This window comes from Somniosus microcephalus, chromosome 5 (genome assembly GCF_052327205.1).
Source record: "Somniosus microcephalus isolate GS21.2 chromosome 5, FLI_Smic_1.0, whole genome shotgun sequence".
Classification (NCBI taxonomy): domain Eukaryota; kingdom Metazoa; phylum Chordata; class Chondrichthyes; order Squaliformes; family Somniosidae; genus Somniosus; species Somniosus microcephalus.
This window is the reverse complement of record NC_140991.1, coordinates 59,184,866-59,204,540: the sequence shown is the minus strand read 5'-3', so window position 1 is coordinate 59,204,540 and position 19,675 is coordinate 59,184,866. Positions and strand designations below refer to the sequence as shown.

General features: G+C 47.5%; 1 protein-coding gene across 7 annotated transcripts in view; it reads right to left on the bottom strand.

Moving 5' to 3' along the window:
- The window catches only part of znf438 (zinc finger protein 438), a 324,232-nt gene that overhangs the window by 140,748 nt on the left and 163,809 nt on the right, over nucleotides 1–19,675 (bottom strand). For 6 of the 7 annotated variants that reach the window (XR_015078354.1, XR_015078355.1, XR_015078356.1 and 3 more), the window contains 2 exons: nucleotides 12,146–12,271; nucleotides 1,194–3,336 (listed from right to left, as the gene is read on the bottom strand). Coding sequence is in view for 1 of the 7 variants with exons in the window: in XM_085987662.1 (XP_085843788.1) it covers nucleotides 1,194–3,336; nucleotides 12,146–12,271 (2,269 nt within the window). In the remaining 6 variants the exon portion in view is untranslated. The remainder of the gene's footprint in view (nucleotides 1–1,193; nucleotides 3,337–12,145; nucleotides 12,272–19,675) is intronic. The other variant, XR_015078357.1, reaches the window with a different exon arrangement.

Here is a 19,675-nt window from a genome sequence, read left to right as displayed (position 1 = left end):
TTAATATAATAAACAATACAAATGATGCAGGTAATGACCTTTATTTGATATGGACTTTTATTCTAGAATCACTGCGACAGGAGACTGGATTTTCACTTTTTCCCCTCGCTCTGAATTTCTTGTCTCCTGACCTCAAATACTTCACCCAAGTGACCATTCTTCATATATGAGCCAAGCTGGCGAATGTTGGCAGGCTATTCGACTGTGGAGGGGATTGGAGCGGAGCCTAACACTGCTCACACACATGCAATTGCCAGCACGTGACAGGATAGTGATCAGGAGCAGGAAAATTGCCAGATTTTTCCCTCAGATACAGAGGCCAACTATAGCACCATTATTTTCACTCAACCCACTCAGCACAGACCAGGAGTCAAACTTGGGAACTTCCTCGTCTGCACGGGTTATTACCTGCAGAAGAGGAGGAGGAGGAGGGGAAAAGGATTGACAGAAAAACGAAGAAATTCATAGTGTGTCCTTAGCAGAAAGGACAGCCATAGAGATCATACAACTTAGATTCACGAGGATGATACCAGTAATGGGAAACTCATGTTATTAGGAGAGACTTGAAATACTGAGACTATTTCCACTAGAGCAGAGAAGACCAAGAAGAGGTTTACTAAAGGTTTTTTTAAATTATGAAGGGTTTTGATAAAATTAAGAGGGAAAGACTATTTTCCCCAGTCGGGCAGTCGGTGACAAGGAGTCTTCAATTTAAAATTCTCTTTAAAAGAGCAAGGAGAATTTTTTTTGCGCAGATGATTGTTGGAGCATGCAATGTTTTACCACAGGGAGTCAATGAGACAAAGACCACTGCATCTTTGATGGGAAATTTGGATAAATATTTGAATCGGAGGAAGGTAGAGGGCTATGGGAAGAGGCGGAGGCAGTGGGAATAGTTTTGCATTGCTCTAGGAATGAGCCAGCACAGACAAGATGGGCCAAATGGTTGCTTCTGTGCCGTAGACCTCTATGGTTCTATAAAGACAAGGTTGAAAGAAACTCAACAGCAACTTGTATTGCAACAGAGACATAGATAGAGCCGCAGTAAACTCGTCAAATGAGCCTTGAAAGAACATTACATTTTACCTTTAGTAACAGATGTACCCCTCAAAATAACATAAAAGCAGGTATGACAGGGACAGACAGCTATATTGCCACAAGAAAACTTTTCAATAGTTTGATGTCTACTTTACCTGTCTGACGGAGGCAGACAATGGGCAGTTTCCATCTGTTCTGACTTTCCGTTTCCATTATTCTTATCTGGCACACACGAATTGTTGGAATGCTCATTGCTGATTAAGACCTTGTGGATTTCTTTTAGATGAAAAAAGTAGACTCCAATATGTCCAAAAAGTTTTGCACAAAACTCGCAGCACATGAGCTTCTTACGGTGGACTTCACTGTGGCACCGTTTCATGTGAGTGCTCAGGCTGCCTGAATGACCGTAGGCCTTGTGGCAAATGCGACAGCAATAAGGCCTGCTCTTAGAGTGAATATTCAAATGATCTTGAAGGTGATGTTTAAGCTGAAATCCTCGACTACAAACATTGCATTTATATGTTTGCTCATCCAAGACCAAGTGCTCAGGCAGGTTTCTGCAGTAAGCAGATGTACTGGCGGCCTGAATAAAGTTACCAGTTTTGCTCATTGTTGCATCACTTGGTGCAGTCTCTGGTTTTAAACTCTCAAGTTTCTTGACAGCAACCATTCCTCCAGATAATGCGAGTGGAGCTACAGCCTGCATAACAGCCACAGGCTTGGGCATGATGTTACAAAACTTCTTCAGCACAGCGGCTGTTTTGTCTGAGTTTTCATTTGTTACTATTTTTATGTTTTCTTCTCTCACTTTGAAAGTGCCAGACTCCTGAGGAGAAGAATCACGTTTCGCCTCGTCCTCACCTTGCTGCAGTCTGCTCAGGAGATTGCAGGCCTGAAATCTTTTTGTTTTAGAAATGGTTACATTATCCGTGACCTTTCTTTTCCTTGCTAATCTGCGCTCGAGTACATTACTGCTTGGCCTCTTTAGTCTATTTATAATCACTTTTTCTGATGTATGTGGATTGGCACTGGCCATCGGTATAAACGGCAACTGACTACCTGGTTTATACGCACCCTCCCTGTGAAGATCAGAAACCATAGAGATATTTCTGGACATTTCAGCAATTCTAGACTGATCATCAACTGACATTGCAGTGGGAGCTCTAGGCATGAACTGGGTAGGTGCTGCTGCAAAAGGAGTTTGATTTTGTTTAGAGTTCAGAAAGATCGTGTTTTTCACTCGAGAGTATGGTAAGATAGGAACTTTGCCTTTTGGCGCAGGAGTAGGTGCAATAAACTGAACTGAATTTCCAAACTGCATTATTGGCACAGAACCAAGCGGTCCAGTACGCTTTGCAAGTGGGGATTGTCGGTCAGTTTGGACAACAGACCAAGTTGAAAGGCTGCATGCTGCTGACAGCGAATCCGGGCTGGATTTAAAAGAAACTTTTGCTGTCACAGGCTGTGGCACAGATCTGTCCATACTGGTTGAGACGGTAAGAGATACCGGTCGATTCATTTCATTCGCTTTCAATACGTCGGATTTCGATGTGGAAGAATGTCCAAACATCACATCGGTATCGTGGGGAAGTGTGGCAGGAACGGTGACGTCAGCAGGTGCAGGTCCTACTTTGTCCGCTTCAACCAACAATCCTGTTTTAGGTGCTACTACACTTGGATGAATTTGCGAATGACCGGGCACCGCAGTCGGTTGAATCTGTACTGATGTCGCCCCTGGCATACACGGTCGACACTGAAGATTACTCGGCTTCACCACTGCCAGTTTGGAGGCTGCTCCCTGCTTCACGGCTGGTTTGGCCCACACCGACTGATAGCGTGGAATTGGTAACTTCAATTTCTCGGTGGCAGCAACATGAGGCGTTGTCTGCCCAAATGCTACTACTGAAGGTCTACACGCTTGGGAAACCGGTGCTTGGCCAGTACAGGAGCTTATGATTGTTTTTTCGACCTTTGGAGATACTTGTGGAGGAGCTGCAGAAACCTGTGGCAGGGCTACAAGTGAGTAAGTTCCCTCTTTACCGGCAACAGGCATCAGTGCATAGCTCCGAGCGGGCATGATGATGGGCTTTGCATTGTTTGTCGGAAATTTATTAGCCTGAATGTCTGACGAAGTGGTGGGTCCAGTAGCGATTCCACTGATGGTAGAATGAGGTACCAGGGAAGAAGCAGATACTGCTACTGGTGATGGACTAACTTTTGGAGCAATGGTCCTGAAATGACCCTTGGTCTGCAAACTCCTCTTCTGGCCAGTCATACTGGATGAAGATCCTTGTGCATCTGTTGAAAAATGGACACAATGAGCTATTTAGGTAACCCAGTGTAATTGTGCTCACCCTTTCAAGGTGAATGCTACTTTATTTCATGAACAGCAATGCTGTGCTCTCAAGTCACTTACGCTCCTATTGCACACCACTGAAATTTGAAAAAGAAAGTGACATGTCGCACAGAGGTGAATACAATCATTGTGGAGTAACCACAGCAACATCACAAGAAACATCATCAAACCAAAGGATCTACGGATCGGCAGGTCACATCATTCATGGGAATCCAGGGATTCTGGCTGCACAGAAACATTCAAATGATGCCCAACAGCTCTTTGAGGTCAAAAAAAGAAGTCTGAATTACTTTTTGAAAAGAAAAATATATGTATTTATATAGAGGTTTATCACATGCTGTCAGAAACATCTCAAGGTACTCCGCATACAATGAAGTACTTCACAATGCAGCGACTATTGTTACGTAAGCAAATGCAGCAGTTATTTTGCACATAAGATCCCACAAAACAGCAATAAGACGAACGACCAGTTCATGTGGTTTTGATGGTGTTGGTTAAGGAAAGAATTTTGACACTCGGAGAATTCTCTGCTTGCATAGTCCAATGGGATCTTCATCGTTCACTTGAACCATTGGAATAGGCAGACAATGGCCTAGAAATTCGGTGGCGCCCCGTCTCACCTGGGCACCGGAATTACCGCTGCGATCGGAGCCGTTGCGCCCGCCGGAAATTCAGCTTGAGCGCCCCAAGAGGGACGCGGGGCGCTGCTCGAGGCGCCCAGCGTCCCTCTTGGGGCGCTGAAATTGAATATCGCAGCGCAACGTGCCGCGCGCGCTGCGGTACTGCAGGCCTTCCTCCCCTACTTAAGGGGGAGGGGCCTGCACCAGCTCGATAACCGATCACGAGTACCGGCAAAAGAGCCCGGCACCGAGGAGAAGTGCCGGGCTCTCGGGACACAGCCGGCACTGCCCGGCGGGGGGGGGGGGGGGGGGGGTGGGGGGGGGACCAGGAGGCCGGGGACGGAGGTGCTGGCAGGCGGCCACCGAAAAAAATGGCCGCCCCGCACCTCCACCTTAACTTGCGCCACTACCGCCACAGGTAGGCCCCGTGAACCGGGCGCGATTTGCGACCGGCATTACAGAGGCGGGCGTGAACAAATATCGCGATCGGGGCGGTAGCGGGGCGCTCCGCACACCGATGACATCATCGGTGGCAGCACAGCGCTACAGGCTAACGCCGCCATTAGCGCCCCGCTAAATATCGCGGGAGGCGTGGCCAGTGGCGCTAAAGCCACCGAGTGCCCTCTTTAGGCACTAACTGGTGGCGCAGCCCACCGAATTTCTAGGCCAATGAATTTGAAGTTTCATCCATAGGGCGGCACCTCCAACAATGGGGCTTCAACACGCAACGTCACAATCTGACTATGAGTTAAGCAGACTGCCCACTGAACCAAGCTGACAATTCTTACAGATTTACTGCATGCTTTTCTCTCTTTTTTTTAATGCCCTTGGTAAAGATTGGTCGGTTGTTTCAAATTAATATTAGTCATCACAGGAGGGAAACCCATCCCAGGACGAGAAACAATATTTTGGAAGTGACGATGCTTGACTAATAGGAGGTTTTAAACGTATCTAGCTTAATTGTTCACTCACCGAAAAATTGTTAACCTGAGGAAAAGAAGCTACAGAAAAATAAATTTTCAGTGGAGCTACTCATTAGAAATGTAAAGAGCTGCACCGGGTCACGCAAGGTCAAATGTTGTGAAAAAGTCGAGGAAGAAACAGAAAAGAATTGAAGACAGTGGGTTAAAGATACTGTAAAAGGTAATCGCAAGTGGGAAAATTGTAGTGTATGTACCCGTCTACCTTTAAGAGAACTATTGTATGTAACCGTTCACCTTTAAGAGAACTATTTTAGGTGTTGCACTACTTTGTTTGGCTTCTGTATACGGTAATACCGACGGTGACCACACCAGTATATAAGTGTTGTGCCAGGAGTTATTGGGCAGATTCGCCCTGACCTTCGAATAGTAAAGTCCTGTTTTAAGTTACTCTTGGAGTCTGTGTATTAATTAACTAAACAACCCACAGACTTTACAGTGGCGGCGAGTCCGATCGTACCCTGCGGCAACAATAATTCCGAAGCAGTTAACGAGCGTCGAGAAGAGGCAACCGCCCTCGTCATTCTGCTGGGGAGAAAACTCGAGTCTGCAGAGCTGGAAAGGAGGAAGAATTCAGAGACAAAGACTTCCATCAGCAACAGGCACTGACTGTCCCTTCTGCCACGGTGAGGAGTGAGCCGATCAGCACGAGAAGCAAGGCGGCCACGGTGACTGTGAGTAAGGGAAAAGTAAAAAGAATAACCGCGGGATAAGGGCGGTGCACTCGACCACGGTCGAAGGGGAAAGGAGCCGGACAGAAGTCGGGCCCAGAGGCGCTGAGACTGGGGCAGCGTGGAGCAAGGAAGCCGCGGTACAGACAGGCTGGGGACGCAACGGCGTCGTGAGACAGCTAGACCGCGACCGGCGAAAAAGGCCGGGCAGCGACCGAAGCCACGAAGCGCTGCGACCGGGAGCGTAGGCGCGGGAAGATATAAAAACTCAGCCGCAGCCGGGGAGGGAAGCACCGGACTGCGAGACGGCTGGGAGAGGCGTTTGGGAGCCGAGCGAGCGGGAGAGGCAGAGCCGACCAAGGGAGACTGCGCGAGAGCCAGTCCAGCGGCTGAAACTGTTCTCCGTCAACGGGGTGTACCCAGCGCCGGTAGAGCCGAGCGAGCAGGAGAGGCAGAGCCGACCAAGGGAGACTGCGCGAGAGCCAGTCCAGCGGCTGAAACTGTTCTCCGTCAACGGGGTGTACCCAGCGCCGGTAGAGCCGAGAGAGCGGGAGAGAGACCGAGCCCGAGCAAGGGGAACTGAGCGAGAGCCAGCCCAGCGGCTGAACCTGTTCGCCGTCAACGGGGTGTACCCAGCGCCGGTTGCCTTGCCGAGAAAAGGGAAAGCACTGAAGCCGACGCGCAGGCTGTGAATCTGAAAGCCAGCGGCCGTCGCCTGTGGGGGAAAGTGTACCCCTCCCGCTAGGGAAGAAACGCGGGAAGCCGCCATTAGGCGGGGAAGAAGACAGAAGCGGGAAACCGCCATTGAAGTGGGCGGGGAGAGAAGATAAGCGCGGGAAAACCGCCATCTTAGAAAAAAAAAAAAAAATAAGTTAAAGAAATAATTCGGGGTGTTATCAGAGAGGAAGATGCCTAAGCGTGGTAACATCAACGATTTTAATGCCGAGGTAGAAGACTGGGCCACGTACGTGGAACGCATCGAGATCTATTGTGAGGCCAATAAAATAGAAGAAGATGACAAAGCTATAACCTTGCTAAACTCGATGGGCGCGAAGACATACGGGCTCTTGAAGCATCTACTATCACCAGCTAAACCGGCGGATCAGACTTTCGATGATATTGTGGCTGTTCTGAAGGATCACTTGAACCCCACACCGTTGATGTTGGCGGGACGATTCAAATTCTATGCGAGAACGCAACGGAAAGACGAAAGCAACGCAGAATACTTGGTCGAACTGCGTAGACTAGCGAAATACTGCCAGTTTGGAGGGAATCTGACAGAGGCATTGCGAGACAAGTTCGTGTGCGGGTTGGCAAAGGAAGGAACGCAAAAGTGACTACTCGAAGAGAACGACCTTACACTTGACAGGGCTGTCCTTATTGCAGCATCGCACGAAGCCGCAGCGAAGGGAACTGCGGAAATGCAGCTAAAGACAGCAGCACTAAGTGTGGATCAAATTACCTCGACAACAACAAAATGCTATCGTTGTGGGAAGACAACACACGACCAGAACCAATGCTGGTTTAAGAACCAGGAATGTAGGAAATGTGGCAAACTGGGTCACATAGCTAAGGTATGCCGGTCAGGGAAGAAGACCAACAACCAAAGGACCAACAACCAAAGGAAGCCATCACAGGAAAAGTACAACAAGGTACACAAGGTGGCTGAGAAGAGTTCAGACGAACAGAATTTAGACTCAGACCCAAACGGCCAGGAGCTGGGTAGTCTGAGAATTCACAATGTGAGTAAGGAAGCTGACCTACAAACTATCTGGGTCATGCTAAAAATAGCTGGAATCCAAGTGAAAATGGAGTTGGACACTGGATCAGCTCTATCAGTCATAAATCGAAGGGATTACCACCGGCTATTCTCACATATACCCTTAAGAGATACCAAGTTCGTATTGCAGACATACACGGGGCATAAAGTATACCCCATGGGAAAGATCAGAGTCAAAGTGAGAGATAGGGGTAAAGAACACCCAAGAATGAACTTATACGTACTACATGAGGGAGGACCACCACTTCTAGGACGGGAGTGGATCAAGAAAATAGACATGGAATGGCACTATCTAAAAGCCATAACGAGTGAGGACTCGGTGCAATCAGCTCAGATTCTGAAACGGATGACGATAAGACCAACCCAAATATGAAAGACAAGGCTGAAATGGACTTGCCGACGAAGGTTGGAAAAACGAAGGCATGCATAAAGGCTTATGCTTCAGAGAAGAACAAAGTTTCAGAGCAGAACTCCACCGAACAACGACAACCTAGTTTGACAGAAAATTCTGAGCCTGTTCAAGTTACGGACATATCCATGACGGAAGAACGCCGAGCTCGGACTCAAACTTATTTCAAATTACGACAACAATTAGAACAATTGAGTTACCGTCTCGTACAAGAGATGAAAACAATGAAAAAGTTCTATGACACCGAATGGGAGAATCTGGAAAGACAACAGAAGCAGCTAGCTCAAGCAGAGAGCGACCATAGAGCCATCGTGACCAATTACCGATCACATCTCCCTTATGCTGTTCAGGAGTTAGAATATTTGCAGGAAGAAGCAAATGAAGAGGAATCTTCAGGAAGCCAGGATTTTATTCCAGTTCTTCTCTACGACTCCTTACAAGCAGAGTGTGAGAAGTTGAAAGAACAGTATGAACAGGCCCAGGCTACAATTCTGGAAGGGGTTAACTCGGCAACCTCCGAAAAGCTCGTTTCAGTGGAAGCATATGAGCAACTGAAGGTTGAACATGAGCAAGAAGTCCAAAGGCTGCAGGAAATTCTTGATGAGCTCAAGGCCAAGACAGACTCATCGGTAGAAGTTCCATCCATAGATGAGAAATTAGAGGTGAAAGACATGGCAGAACATGAAAGACAAGATGTACAAGAACTCATAAAAATATTAAAGGAAACCCAAGACAAATATGGGGCGGCAATGACCGAGATTCAACAACTTGAAGAACAGATTCAACTGGGAATCCGTTCAGTGGAAGAAAAGGGAACTGTAAGAAACACAGAGACTGTAAGAATGGCCTCTGAACATGAGCTAGAGAGCATCAAGGCGCAACTTCTCCGAGCGCTGGAAGCCAAAGTACAAGAGGAAAAGAAGGTGAAAGCATTGGAGGAAAAGGTGGATGAAATGGAGAAGACTCTGACCCACAGTGTTCCCGTGGAAGAGTTAACGGTCAGCCAACTCCTTCATATGCTGAAGGACAAGACTCTACAATGGGAACAATCTGAACACGAGCTTCAATCTTCAAAGGGAAGGAGTTCGGAGCTCTCAAAAGTTATGGAAATAGCTGAGGTTGCAACACAGATTTTACAGGGATGCCAAAAGTACGCTGAATCACGTCAATGTGAACAGCAGAATGTTGAAACAGCTGCTCCAGTAGAAGGATTGAATAGCCTGGTCAATCAATCCCCGAGGGAAGGGGAAGTATTGAAATCACAAACGAGGTCATTAGTGAAGGATTTGCAGGAAACCCAGGAAGAGCGGGATGAATATGAACGCATGAAGAAGTCTCTTCAGGAAAGATGTCTAGGGAGGGAACAACAGTCGGCTAACGTCCAGTTGGGTACGGAAGAAGTAGCAGGCCCTCTCGCTAGACTAGCTCAGGACGACACCGAATATTACCATGACCTGTTGAGTGACACGGAATATTACGATGACTTGGTCTGCCCAGCTTGTGATGAAAACTCCCAAAGTGCAGAAATCAGGATGAAGCACTTAAAGTCTAAGGAACATAGGGAGATGGTGGCGCTACAGCTGGCAGCGGATAAGGGAGCCCCGAGAGTCTCCAAGAAGCAGAAAAGAAAAAGACGAAGCAGAAGACGATAACCATCTAAATCATTATCACTTCTATCAGATCATGCACGTGGGCCCCACGAAGGGGGCCAAATCAGTTGGAAAGTAGGAAAAATTACCAAGGCAGTCCAGCTGTTTGTAAAAGTCAGCACTGCTGGTTCAGCAGGACGGAAGTTCAAGCTGTTAAGCCAAGGGAAAGACTATTGGATGAGTCACGCTAGAAATGTGAACCGGCTACACCACAGAGATGTTGTTCGGACCGAGTCAAGACCAGAGACTGAATCTGTGAACTGTTCCCGCAGAGACTGAATCTGTGAACTGTTTCCCGCAGAGACGATATCTGTGAATTGTTTTACATGAAGTTGATTATATGTTATGTTTAATGGGGAATAAGTATGTTGTAAGCTAAAAAGGGAGGATTGTAGTGTATGTACCCGTCTACCTTTAAGAGAACTATTGTATGTAACCGTTCACCTTTAAGAGAACTATTTTAGGTGTGGCACTACTTTGTTTGGCTTCTGTATACAGTAATACCGACGGTGACCACACCAGTATATAAGTGTTGTGCCAGGAGTTATTAGGCAGATTCGCCCTGACCTTTGAATAGTAAAGTCCTGTTTTAAGTTACTCTTGGAGTCTGTGTATTAATTAACTAAACAACCCACAGACTTTACAAAAATTACTTGGGTTTTTTCACCTCACTGAAAATGGCGATTCACATTGCTGGTCAGAGGAAATTTTCAGCCCAGCCAGCTTGCCACCCATAGCAATCCCTAATCCTTCTATTACTTTGCCCGTTTTCAGCTTGCTGGGAAGAATCCTCAAAAATTTCTTACAATAAGTAAGCACGTTAGAAATGAAAACTTGTGGAAAATCAATTATATTTGAATTGTTAACCATAATTTAAATGGCAAGGTTGACCAGAAAACTGAAAAGAAATTCACATTCTGACCTGCAGTAATCTCACTGTGGTTGGGGGGAGGGGGGTAAATAAAATGAATGAGAACTTGAAATGGTTAGTCCCTGGAGTTGTTAGTACCTTCAGTGTATACTAGTGTGGAGGTGACCAGCCCTGGCTGAATTTAGAGTGAATTCTAATTTAGTCTGGTACATGAAACTCCACCTGACTGATCCCTTCTGCACATAGCTACAGATAAGTGAGACAAGATGAGCACCATTACTGAAAAGCACTCTCCTCTGAAAATCTCACCAGGACAAATAACTAAACTGCAGGTGAAGGCATCGAATCATAGAATTTTACAGCACTGGCTCCCTGAAGGAGCTATCCACTTAGTCCCGGTCCCCTGCCCTTTTGTCATACACATTTAAACTGTCCTTTCAAATATTTACCCACTTCCCTTTTAAGGGCTATTTTACTTCCACCACTGTTTCTGGAAGATAATTGTGTGTTAACCCTCTGCAAAAAAAAAAATTAATTCTCCTAACCTCTTGCGTGGTTTTTTTGGGTGATGATCTTAAATTTATGTCCTCCAGCTACTGACTCACCAAGCAGTGGAAATATAAAAAAAAGAATCAAACAGAGATGCTGACATTTCTAGCGGGACCACAGCGAGCTGGTATGCAGCTCCCACTCCTGAAACTGCTCCTCTTCTCCAGTTGGTTTGCCTCAAGAATTCACTGGTCTGCAGGACCCTGTATTTATGTTTACTGTATTTATGGAGCTACTCGAAGTATTAAACAGACCGTTGTCTATTTAGCCTCTCATTTCCTTGAAGATTCCAATGTTGACCATAACTATTCCATGTGCTCATGAACATTAATTCTGCAAGTGTCGATGTAACATATTTTATAGATTATAAATTCTTGAAGCAAAATAATTGGATCCAGATTTTGCCCACAATATTCATTTGTTTAGACTGATTGACGTAAGAAAACTACTAGGCACTTGGTCTAAGCGTTAAATAAAGCTTTAATCAACTGTTTTACAACATGGAGGTCTAGTTGTGTCCTTCACTAGCTCCTGTTAAGAATGTCCTGTGCAAGCTGGGCCCGTGCCCGAGTATTTATACTCTCCCTGGACAACGACACCCGTAGGCCGCTCAGTATTATTTCATAAGTCTTTCTTTCATGAATGACTGATTCATGTCACTGATCACTTGAAATCTATATTAATTCGCCCCAAAGACTGATCTAATCATCAACTCCACCGACCTCCCAGTTCTTGCGGTTTTTGTTTCCTTACTTGATTTTGAAGTATTTGTGCTTTACTTTCTATTTGTTTATGATCTCCTTGCTCTGCCTCGGTGATACTAGCCTTCTGTTTCTATCTTTCTGATCATTCACACACAGAGAGATAGACTTCCTTTCTGCATCCCATAAAAGATATTTATTTAAAATAGTTCAAGTACATTGGCTGTGCGAGCCATAACAAAATCATGTTTTTGTACAGCTATGCTGACGGGTGATTTATATGGTTTGTGTAATCATGAGAGAGAAATAAACAGTGTGTTACAATAGAGGTTATTTTATGTGGAAATTAAAAATTGTGAAAAGGGGCTATTACAATTCTCAGCTATTCTTACACTGTTCACTCAAGGAAATTTCTTTAAGCATATTAATCATTTTTTGCTGGATCATATAGTGTAATCCTGTACAAGTCAATACGTTTGTAAGTTTCTCTTAGCACTAATTCAGATTCTACAGCCATTTACCTTTGTCCTTATGTACAGTGTTTGGCCCATCTGTCATTCCAGCATGCTTGTCTTGTGTAAGTTGACCAAATACAGTTGGCAATACCTGCTGTTTCTCATTTTGATTTAAATGAAATAACTGCAGCCCTGTAACAGTAAGTAATCAGTCACAAACCAATCTCCAAGGGTAGAAAGTAATCAAACTAAATACTAATGCTGCCAATACCCCTTGTCAAATTTACTGGCTTGCAACAAAGTAATTGAAAATATTCAGGCCACTGTTTTAGTGACTGAAAAAATATCAAAATCTGCTTCTTTTTTTTTTACAAGGGATTCCTGGATATTTACAATACCATCATTCTGTGATTCTGTCCATTTATAATTAGGCCCACTGATTTACAATGATTGAATAAATCAAATTATGTTATACGAGGGTTTTTACTGATATTACTGTGATCCCATCCATTTTTCCATTAAAATCACTAATTAGTGACCTTGGAAACAATCCAACTACCACCTCAAATGTCTCCCACATGGTTTGCAGAATCCTTCAGCCAGGATGGCAAGACAGACCAGGATCTACCTCCAGGAGGAGCACTTCCAGATAAACAGGCAAGCCAACCCATTCTTGTCCAAAAAGACTGCGTTATTTCTCCTCTCCCCTCCCCCAAAACCTGTCCCAGCGAGGTGCAACTTTCTATCTTGTTCAAGAATAACAACAACTTGCATTAATGTAGCGCCTTTAACGTAGTAAAACATCCCAAGGCGCTTCACAGGAGTGCTTTCAGACAAAATCTGACAGCGAGCCACATAAAGAGATATTAGGACAGATGATCAAAAAGCTTGGTGAAAGAGGTAGGTTTTAAGGAGCGTCTTAAAGGATGAGAGAGAAAGACGGAGGTTTAGGGAGAGAATTCTAGAGCTTAGGACTTAGACAGCTAAAGGCACAGCCGCCAATGGAGGGGCAACGGAAGTGGGGATGCACAAGAGGCCAGAATTATGGAACACAGATTTCTCGAAGGGTTGTAGGGCTGGAGGAGGTTACAAAGATAGGGACCAACATACTTGGTCTGTACCTAAATGAGAATGATGTTGCAAGGATAGCGATAGTATCAGGCAAATCTTGCACTCCAACCTGTAACATCTGGATTTGTGAAATTATATATTTTTTAATATTCTCCCAGACAATTAAAAAAAATTGTCCATTTTATTTTCAAGGTAAGGCATGTTAATGCTGGGAAAGGGAATGCTTTCTATTTTAGGCAACCAGGTCAGCATCAACCACTTCCAAGTCAGGGGTAGCATTTTTAGAAGCAAAGTAAATCTCTCACTACCCTGCCCCAATGGTACACTTCAGGCCCAATCTCAGAACAACAATCGTTACTGCACCAACGTTCCCATTTCCTACATCCTGTGTCGTCTCAGACTCAAATTGCCAATTCAGAGCTAATTACTGTATTGCCAAATTAGAAGAAGGAGTTTTGTGTTATGAGGTAATGGCCACTAGGAACTTAATTAAGATTGCCCAAACTCATTTCACTCCCTCATTCTGGGGACTCATGGACTTGGGCATGAGAGAGGAGCGTCAGTGCATTACCCAGTTCTCCCCTCTCATTCTGTAACTTTTTTTTTTAATCCTCCCTTCTATTCCCAGGCCGCTGCTACTCCTGAATGGCCAAGATAGGTGAGCAACAGTAACTTGGGGATTGAGAGTAAGCAACTTTATAGTGGTTGGTTCCCAATGGCTCCTGGAGGAGGTACCCGAACACATCCCGTCTCCTTCCCTATATTCAATGGCTTGCTTTACAATAAAGACTTACCACGTGAGACATTACAGAATAGACATTACCCAACTGCTCTGTGAGCACAACAGGTCCGTGTATTAAAAAAGCAAAATACTGCGGATGCTGGAAATCTGAAATAAAAACAGAAAATGCTGGAAATACTCAGCAGGTCAGGCAGCATCTGTGGAGAGAGAAACAGAGTTAACGTTTCAGGTCGATGACCTTTCGTCAGAACTGATAAAGGGTCATCGAACTGAAACGTTAACTCTGTTTCTTTCTCCACAGAAGCTGCCTGACCTGCTGAGTATTTCCAGCATTTTCTGTTTTTAGGTCTGTGTATTGATTCACTCAGCCATCAAGTTACTTGAAAGAAGCTTCTAGAACAAGGGTCTTCTCATACTAAACTGGGGTTGAAAATGACTGAGTTCCTCTTTAATGTTCCACATTGTAAGAATAGCCCAAGCATTGCTAGTTAACATACCCAAAACTAAATGTCTATTAAATGTCACTATTAACACACCTTCTGTTGTTTAATTGAGTTTCACCATTCTGACCAATTATCCACTCTGATACTGTAATAAACACCAGCAGCTCAAAGGCTCTTAAAAACACAAATAAATTAACTTAAAAATAAATGTGAAGGATAGGCAAGATTAACTCATCTCCTCTGTTCCGATGCCCCCAATTAAAAGTTCTGAATGTGACCCTTACTCACCACTCTCCCGCCTCCCCCCCCCCACCACCCCCAACCGCCACCAACCTCAATGATTGGGCACATCAATGTTATCCCCACTCAAAGTCCTGAAAGTGGACTAAATCCATTGCAGAGATAGTGTCACATGGGGTGGTCACGCAACTAATCTCCTCCTCCTTCCACACCACCTTGATAAAGGGGCACCTCATCAGACTTCAACCTTCACAATCTCCAGTTTTGTTCAGAAATTGGAATACAATCAAAACAATGGATTAATGAGTACTCTTATTGCATGCAACAAGAATGATGAACGTGACCCTGATTAACCGCCATCAGTTCTCCAATATTTAATTATGGGGTTGACGATATGTATTGGTAAATCACACAATCGCAGAATCAACCCCTTTGAGAGACAACCTGCAGCCAATTGGTTGTCTCAGCACGCTAGTAAATGCCAGGAGCAGATAAGCCTGAGCTGGAAGATGGGAGCTGAATGGAAGAAAATATCATTTGGTCTCCCTGGCCGTCTAAACTTTAGGTGGCATTTCTGGGCAGCCCAGATTGGAGGTATTATGACTTGGAAAACAGCCTCACCACAGAACCTACAAAAGCTGGGTACGGAGGCTGAAACCTTCCAACCTACCCTGCCCCCGTCTAATCAGTCTTTCATATTCCCTTCACAAGAGACTAGATGGCTGAAGGCACACCCCATAATTGTACTAACAGAAGGAGCCATGTGCATGACTGAAGATTCGGCTGAGTCTGTCAGCATTCTCCCCAGTCCGACGCAACAAAGACCTCTCAGGCACATGATCCAAGAGTTCATTCAAAGTCTAGCATGAGAAGGGCATCACCAGGCTTGTTAAGTTATTTTCCACAGAGGTGAGATCTTATACTTTCAACAATGAATGCAAACATTCCACTTCACTCAGCAGTATATAGTCAGGTACCTCCAAATCATACCCTTCTTCCTGGAGCCAATGGGACCCAACCCCTTGAGCGCTAGTTATTCTCAAACCCCAGGATACCCATAAGCATAATACTTAACTAACCTGCAATGGGACTGATATACCTATCAATTCAGTTCATGAAAAGCGACGAGTTAAGTTAGTAACTATAGGTTTTTATTGGCTAAATAACAGAGCCCACCCTCGTGGGTGATCGGATCCAACAAGGAGGAATACCAGCCAGTCGACCACCTTTATACCTGGGCAAGCAGGCGGAGCCATGGGCGGAGTCAGCTGTGGTCAGCCCAGGTATAACAGCGTGACAAGAGGTGACCTTGTGTAGTGATACAACAGTGTAAACAGTGATAACCATAGTGTAACGATAGTGAACGATAAAAGTGGTTTACCACATTCACCCCTTGTTTAAATTTGAGTCCGGCGGGGTGAAGTGTACTACCAGTTCGGGTATGTCAGTCTGTCCGGAGGCCTCGTAAGCCTTTCTGATCGGCGCAGCAGCGGCGGCGGTGTTGCAGTATCCGATGTTAATGCTGGTGTCTGCGTGGTCGGCGAAGGCTCGTGGGGTTCCGGCATGCCGTCTACCTGGGCTGGATTTGGGGGGGGTGGTGGGGGGTAACGGTGGTGTTTCAGGGGTGCCCGAGGGTGCGAGGTCTCGTAAGGAGACTGTGTCCTCCCGCCCGTCTGGGTATGCCACATAGGCGTACCGGGGGTTGGCGTGCAGGAGGTCCACCCTCTCGACCAGGGGGTCCGTTTTATGGGCCCTCACGTGCTTTCGCAGCAAGACGGGCCCCGGAGAAGTCAGCCATGTTGGTAGCGAGGTTCCCGTAGTCGACTTCCTGGGGAAAACAAACATTCGTTCATGGGGGGTGGCGTTAATGGCAGTGCAAAGCAGTGACCGGATGGAATGCAGCGCTGCCGGGAGGACTTCCTGCCAGCGAGAGGTTGGGAGGCCCTTAGACTTTAAGGCTAAGAGAACGGCCTTCCAGACAGTCGCATTCTCTCTTTCCACCTGGCCGTTCCCTCGGGGGTTGTAGCTGGTGGTCCTGCTTGCAGCAATACCTCTCGCTAGTAGGAACTGGCGAAGTTCCTCGCTCATGAAGGATGAGCCCCGGTCGCTATGTATATAGTTCGGGAACCCGAACAAGGCGAAGAGGTTGTTCAGGTATTTGATGACCGTGGTACTGGTCATGTCTGGGCAGGGGAAGGCAAAGGGGAAACGGGAGTACTCATCAATAATGTTGAGGAAGTACACATTACGGTCAGAGGACGGGAGGGGCCCCTTAAAATCGATGCTCAAGCGCTCGAAGGGGCGGGTGGCCTTGATCAGGCTTGCTCTGTCCGGCCTAAAGAAATGCGGTTTGCATTCGGCACAGGTTTGGCAGTTCCTGGTCATGGTCCTGACCTCCTCGATGGAGTAGGGCAGGTTGCGGGCCTTAATGAAGTGGTAAAGTCTGGTGACCCTGGGGTGGCAGAGGTCATTGTGGAGGGTCTGCAGTCTATCAATTTGCGCGTTGGTGCATGTACTTCGTGATAGAGCATCTGGGGGTTCGTTCAGTTTACCAGGCCGGTACAAGATATCATAATCGTAGGTGGAGAGCTCGATTCTCCACCTCAAGATCTTGTCGTTCTTGATTTTGCCCCTCAGCTGGTTATTAAACATAAAAGCGACCGAACGCTGGTCGGTGAGGAGGGTAAATCGTTTGCCTGCCAGGTAATGCCTCCAGCGTCGTACTGCCTCCACGATCGCCTGGGCCTCCTTCTCGACCGAAGAGTGTCGGATCTCAGGGCCCTGGAGGGTCCTTGAGAAGAAGGCCACAGGTCTCCCCGCCTGGTTAAGGGTTGCAGCTAGGGCGAAGTCGGATGCATCACTCTCCACTTGGAAAGGGATAGACTCATCCACCGCGTGCATTGTGGCCTTAGCAATGTCTCCCTTTATGAGGGAGAAGGCTGCGCATGCTTCTGCCGTCAGGGGGAAGGAGGTGGACTTCATGAGGGGTCTGGCTTTGTCCGCATAATTGGGCACCCATTGGGCATAGTAGGCGAAGAGCCCCAGGGTTCTCTTCAGCGCCTTTGGACAGTGGGGGAGGGGAAGCTCCATGAGGGGGCGCATTCTTTCGGGGTCGGGGCCGATGACTCCGTTCTCTACTACGCAGCCGAGGATGGCAAGACGCGAGGTGTTAAACACACATTTCTCCTTATTGTAGGTGAGGTTCAGCCGTTGGGCCGTATGGAGGAATCTCTCCAGATTAACATCATGGTCCTGCCGGTCGCGGCCGCAGATGGTGACGTTATCTAGATAAGGGAACGTGGCATGCAGCCCGTTCTGGCCAACCATCCGGTCCATCTCCCTTTGGAAGACCGAAACCCCGTTGGTGACGCCGAAGGGAACCCTAAGGAAGTGGTAGAGGCGGCCATTCGCCTCGAAGGCGGTATACTGGCGGTCCTCAGGGCGGATAGGGAGTTGGTGATAGGCCGACTTAAGGTCAATGGTAGAGAATACCCGGTACTGTGCAATCTGATTGACCATATCAGATATGCGAGGAAGGGGGTATGCGTCCAGCTGGGTGTACCGGTTTATGGTTTGGCTGTAGTCGATGACCAGGCGGTTTTTATTGCCGGTCTTAACGACTACGACCTGGGCACGCCAGGGGCTGGTGCTCCCCTCGATGATGCCCTCCTTCAGGAGACGCTGCACCTCAGAGCTAATAAAAGCTCTGTCCCCGGCGCTGTACCGCCTGCTCTTGGTAGCGACGGGTTTACAGTCGCGGGTGAGGTTAGCGAACAGGGAGGGGGGCGGGACCTTGAGGGTGGATAGGCCGCAGGTGGTACGCGGTGGGCGGTTTGAAAGCTGCTGGTTGTAGACTGTGAGTGGGGGGAGGGGTCCACCGTATGCCAAAGTGACACTTTGGAGGTGGCATTGGAAATCCAGCCCTAGTAGGACGGCAGCGCAGAGCTGGGGCAGGACGAGAAGTTTAAAAATTTTATACTCCGTGCCCCTAACCGACAGGGTCACAACACAGTAGCCGCTGATGTCTGTAGAATGGGACCTCGACGCCATCGAGATCCGTTTGCGCGTTGGCCGGACAGTGAGGGAGTAGTGGCTCACCGTGTCTGGATGGATGAAACTCTCCGTGCTTCCGCTGTCGAACAGGCAGGTCGTGGCGTGGCCGTTTACTTTGATGTCCATCATGGACTTGGACAGGTGATGCGGGCGAGCTTGGTCAAGTGTGACAGAGGCTAGTGTATGGCTGAGCGAGCTGCTGTAGTCTGCGGGTGAGGCGGTGGTCGGGTCTGGAGACAAGGTGGCGGTCGAGTGTGGTGAACAAAATGGCGGCGCCCACGACGTTGAATAAGATGGCGGAGAAGATGGCCGCCTCCACAACTCACATGAGGCACTGCCGGCGCCGGTGGCCTTGATCAAAGATGGCCGCCCCCACGACTCACACGAGGGGATACTGGCATCTGTGGCCTTGATGAAAGATGGCCGCCCCCACAACTCGCATGAGGCACTGCTGGCGTCTGTGGCTTTCCCCCTGCAGGCCTTCGCGAAGTGGCCTTTCTTGTGGCAGTCGGAGCAGGTCGCGTTTCTTGCAGGGCAGCGCGCCCTCGGGTGTTTCGCCTGGCCACAGAAGAAGCAGCCGGCGGCCCGATCGCGGGGCTCCGATGTTGCAGCCGGTACCGGGGGTGGCGGTCCCGATCGGTTCCGGGACACCGACGCTGTGGTAGGTCCCAGAGGTGGCGGTGCGAGGGGTATTGCGGCCGGGGTCGGGCCCGAGTCCCAGGGTCGCGCAGCACAGTACCTGGAGTACGCCTCGAGGTCCCGATGGGCCACTTCCAAGGAGCGAGCGAGGGTAGCAGCTGTTTTCAGGTCGAGGTCCTTTGATTCCAGCAGTCTTTGCCGTGAGTAGTCTGACCGAAGGCCTTTCACGAAGGCATCTCGGATGTTTCCATCTGTATGTTCTGCAGCTGTTACGGCTTTAAAGTCACAGTCCCTGCCGAGTATTTGCAGCGCCCGTAAGAAATCATCAACCGACTCTCCTGGCTGTTGCGAGCGGGATCTTAGGAGATGCCTGGCGTACATTGAGTTTACAGGGCTCCGATACTGTTC